Raw genomic sequence first — 4393 nt, 5'->3', positions numbered from 1 at the left:
TAAAGCGGGGATTTTAAATTTGCGAGCTTTTAATTTGAAGCTTTTTTGAGCCAAGAGATTTTTATTGAGCTTTTACGAGATATGTTGTTACTTTGTACAATGAATATGACCATATATAAGTATATACAAAAAATATATGCCCTTTTTGTGCAATTGATCCATGTTTAAGTATATACAATATATATATGCAAAATAACTTTCAAAATATATGCAACATAGATTTTAAACTCGACAAAATCATCATGATCCTTGTATGCAGTGAATATATATATAAGTATATATATATATATATATATATATATATATATATATATATATAATGCTACTTCCAAAATATATACAACATAGATTCTAAACTCAATAAAATCATCATGTTCTTTGTGTACAGTGAATCCACATATAAGTATATACAATACATATATACAACATAACTTTCAAAATATATACAATACATATATGCATAGATTCTAAACTTAACAAAACACATATAAGCGTCAAAGTTTAAAATTCATCAAAATTCAAAAACACATTGCATTACTTATTGTTTGTAAGCCGCATATGTAAAATAAGTGCGTAATATCATAAAGGTTCAAAAACACATTGTTCTAATGTAAGCCAAATCCAAATACATAACATTGTCATCCAATAATTAGGTTCAAATGAGAACCATCACTCTTCAAATGTAGTGGGTGCACATGCTATCCTTGTGAGGCACTCATTATACACAAAAAAGTCACCCTCCATGCACAAACAATGACGAGCGCCATTGGCACATGCCTTCTCAAGACCTCCACAACCTGCAAATATATCGAGCACGTGATCTTTCTCCGAAGTAAATGTTTCAAGCAACCATCTGTCAAGACCAAAAGCATAATTTTCCAATTCATAAATAAATAGATATTACCAACAATCATACTATCAAGATTTTTTTATTTTGTGCGTGTGTGTATGTATTTATACATATGTATATTACCTAAAGAAGGTTAGGGAACGTTGTGCACCCCCTCTGATAGGCACCCCTTCCACCGCAAAGATCTCCTCAACATGACATGACTCTGTCAAGTAGCTCTTTATTGCAGGAAATAATGTAGGAGCTACTGCCTCTCCAGCTGCTCTATTATACAATGGAATCCCAACATTATTGCGATAAAAGAGACCCATAGTAAGATCCACCACCTACAAAGATAGAACAATGGTATTTTCATATTTCACAAACTTTTAAATGGACTTTATACAAACAATATAGCGATGTAGTCTTACCTCCTCTAGTGTATCCGGTTGTAAGTATCCTCCGTCGCACATGAAAGTCCATGTACAATGAAGATGTAGATCCACGTGACTTGCATACTTAACCAATTTACTCAAGTGCCGAGCAAGACAAAGCGTAACAAAAAAATCCTTGATCCGCCAAGAACTCGCCGGCAATATCCATAGCACCCTTAACGATGGTCCAAGAGAACTTGTTCCAATCGGGAATGGTACATTCTCCTATTTACTTTGATTATATTAACATATACTATAGCGAGAGTACATGCCAAATTTAAAAAGCTAGACAATGCACACCTCTCGAGCTAGTAGGAAAGCCGTGTACAACAAGAGATGTAGAAAAATCAGCAAAGATGAGGCGTGCTACATGGTGAGATGAATCGCCCTTGTAAGTATAGCAATGAGGAGACTCAATGCCTAGAAACTCTTTAATACTGAAAATAACATGCATATTAGACAATATGTTTACAAAATAACATACATATTAGACCAAGTTTAGGGAGAGATGAGTACCTCTCTTTAGCGTACCCATCAACGCACGCAATGTCTACTAACAACGCGTCCACATTTGTAACACATTGAGGTCCTATATAGGTTTATAATTATAATTAATATCATAAAAACTAATTAGAAAAGTGTATGTTTTATTTCTAATGTACATATGAGGATAAAGGATAACCTGTAATACGAGAGCGAGGTCGACGCTCTTGATATTCTGAAATCAAAGAGGACGCTTGTCTTGGAAGATCTTGATGTGCAGTTCCAGTTGTATCTTCCATTGAGCGTATTGGTTTCATGTCCTAAAGAATACAATAGACAACAACAAAATTGGGTGTGCAACTACAAAGTAAACTCTCAAAAATTTATCAATATTAATTAGTGATATTACTTACCGTGGGTGTATCACCTTCTTGTGTCATCTTCTTTTTCTTTTTTCCCTTTTGTTTTCTCGTTTTCTCCTTACCTTGCATGTTGTTTGGATACACCAATTTGCTGCTCTTCGAAGACATTGACATTTGAATCCATAATCTCCTCTATAGGATTTGGGCCACCATGTTGTGAAAGACAAGTAGACTTAAAAGCTGCAAAAATAGATTTCATAAGACAATGTATAGAATGAGCAAGGTCGAGATAGTTTGATACTTGCCTTGGTGCAATTGTATCTCTTGTTTTGGAGCAAAGCAACTAAAACCATTCGTGACATCAAGAATGGCAAGAGAAATGATAAAAGAGAAACTCTAAGTGGTGGAGACGAGCAAATTTTGGATGAGAACTTTAAACCAGTGTTTGAGATTCCTCTTTCCAATGTGCATATATGCACGCTTCATGCTTTGTGTCATATCATAGAGAACCTGATATATCTCCACATTCATGCTTTGTGTCGTATCATAGAGAAACTATCATAGAGAAACTGGTATATCTCCACAATGGTTTTGCTTGGAAGATCAAGAATGTAGCAGAGAGGAAAGAAGCCATCAATGCATTGGAGAAGGTGCTATCAAAAATTGGACTACATGGAGGTAATGTCTAGATTCTGAAGGATACTAAAAAGTCGTCAAATGAAAAGGAAATTCCAATGAAGCCCTTCATTGGAGGTGTTAAGGCAAGAAGATTTCTTTCCAAGCCAATGAATAATCAGCAACAAAAACTTACAAAGTTAGGAAAGCAATATACAACAACCTACACAAGTCGAATCGAATACCAACTGTGGAAAAAGCTTCATAATGTAGTGAAAGAGTGTTCCAATGGTTCTATAGAAGGATACTACAACAACTACATAAAAAAGAAACCTTGAGATCATCCAAACAGATGCACACAGTCAGACATATGGAAAGGAAGAGATTGAAGCATTTCGAAGCATTTAAAAACTCAGATGCCATAGAAGCACAAAACAAATGGAGAGAACAAAAGATTTTTATTAATCATCGTTGGACAGATAGATGTAACACATAAGTCTTTTACAATGTATCTTTCCATTCTAATGACTTTGGAAATTCCAGTGAATTTGGCTTTTGTTTATACCTTAGCAAACGGTGTTTGTCATACTCTTCTAGTTCCTCTAGGTTCTCTATGCCTAGAGACAATGCTACTGCAGCATATATATGAAAGTAACCCCTTCAGGTGCAGGCATAACCAGGGTAGCATCCAAAAATTTCAAAGGCAGTAGATTTCTCTATCAAAATAATCTTCTAATCATAACTCTTAGGAATAATCATTGCACCTAGGAACAGGGACAAACTTTCCCTTCCTGGCTCATGGCATTGTGGTAGACTATAATCTTTGCCTTAGACAATCTGCTTAGATAGTGAGAGAGAGCTGCATCTCTCCCACAATACTCCCTTTTATGTCACTGTAAGAATTTGTCTTTGACTTCAAATGTACTCTGCAAAACAAAATAATTAAGGAAACATAAGTCTACATATCAAATTCACACACACACACACACACAGATACACAACACACACATACATAAAGAGAGAGAGAGAGAGAGAGAGAGAGAGAGAGAGAGAACCTGAGTCTCATCTGTCACAAAGACAATTGGTCTTGCCAAAGGTTAATAGAATTTTTAGTATCTTCTCCTTGAAAGATCCATGCCCCCTCCGCGCAATGAATTTGGGGGTGCTAGCAGCGGAAGTAGCATTTCTTGCGCAGGATAGAGCCTCTCACTCGAGGCCTCGCCCACCACCACGGATATCCGGACGAGAGACTAATCCCTCGGTTCTTCCAAAATTGAACCTGGAAAACTTCCCTTGCCCAGAAAGCACGGGCAATTCCTCTAGGATATTTTTATTCTAACGTAGTCAAGAGTCTTAACTAACCAAATTGATTCGACCAAACCCGTAAGTCACATGGTCAGATCAAGGAAAAGACTTGCACTTGGATCATAGAGACCAACACTTTTTTCCTCATCGAGAGGCACAGCCGTTGATTCTTTTCCATAGAACAAGGACTATCTGGGATTTACTTTATCTATCGTACCATAACAGAATTGAGTCTCATTTTAGGGATCCATCAGTCTAGCCTAACCCCGTCCAATCCCATGGGTTAGCCAACCACTGTAGTGATAGGATCCATTTAAGAATTTGGTTATGTTTTGTCTTGGGTACCAGGGAAGAGAGCGTTCCCA

At 36.5% G+C, this 4393-nt stretch overlaps 1 protein-coding gene across 5 annotated transcripts; it reads right to left on the bottom strand.

The window, feature by feature from the left end:
* Window positions 1–575: 575 nt before the first annotated feature.
* LOC147615953 (uncharacterized) lies at window positions 576–2417 on the bottom strand. Of its 5 annotated transcripts, none has more exons than XR_015262590.1 (6): window positions 2160–2417; window positions 1946–2066; window positions 1780–1852; window positions 1261–1700; window positions 974–1176; window positions 576–853 (listed from the first exon to the last, which is right to left on the bottom strand). XR_015262590.1 is itself a non-coding variant. In XM_086778024.1 (6 exons), exons 4-6 carry the CDS (start codon window positions 1300–1302, stop codon window positions 670–672), a joined length of 429 nt encoding a protein of 142 aa, XP_086634150.1. In that variant the 5' UTR covers window positions 1303–1629; window positions 1780–1852; window positions 1946–2066; window positions 2160–2304; the 3' UTR covers window positions 576–669. The 5 variants fall into 5 exon arrangements, 3 of the variants coding, with proteins under 3 accessions (XP_086634150.1, XP_086634149.1, XP_086634148.1); XR_015262591.1 differs by having other exon boundaries at window positions 576–797; XM_086778024.1 differs by having other exon boundaries at window positions 1261–1629; window positions 2160–2304.
* Window positions 2418–4393: the final 1976 nt, after the last annotated feature.

The sequence above is a fragment of the Cibotium barometz genome, chromosome 39 (genome assembly GCF_041138505.1).
Source record: "Cibotium barometz isolate CiBa-2024 chromosome 39, ASM4113850v1, whole genome shotgun sequence".
NCBI lineage: Eukaryota > Viridiplantae > Streptophyta > Polypodiopsida > Cyatheales > Cibotiaceae > Cibotium > Cibotium barometz.
The sequence above is the reverse complement of the archived record's forward strand: the minus strand, read 5'-3'. Positions and strand labels throughout refer to the sequence as shown.

Bases quoted from the DNA above. Each gene is read 5' to 3' on its own strand.
- LOC147615953 (XM_086778022.1), bottom strand. From the start codon at position 1,302: ATGTGCGACGGAGGATACTTACAACCGGATACACTAGAGGAG. The intron at 1,177-1,260 runs GTAAGACTACAT...CTATCTTTGTAG, and splicing joins AACCGGATACACTAGAGGAG to GTGGTGGATCTTACTATGGG. The intron at 854-973 runs GTAATATACATA...TGGTCTTGACAG, and splicing joins CGTTCCCTAACCTTCTTTAG to ATGGTTGCTTGAAACATTTA.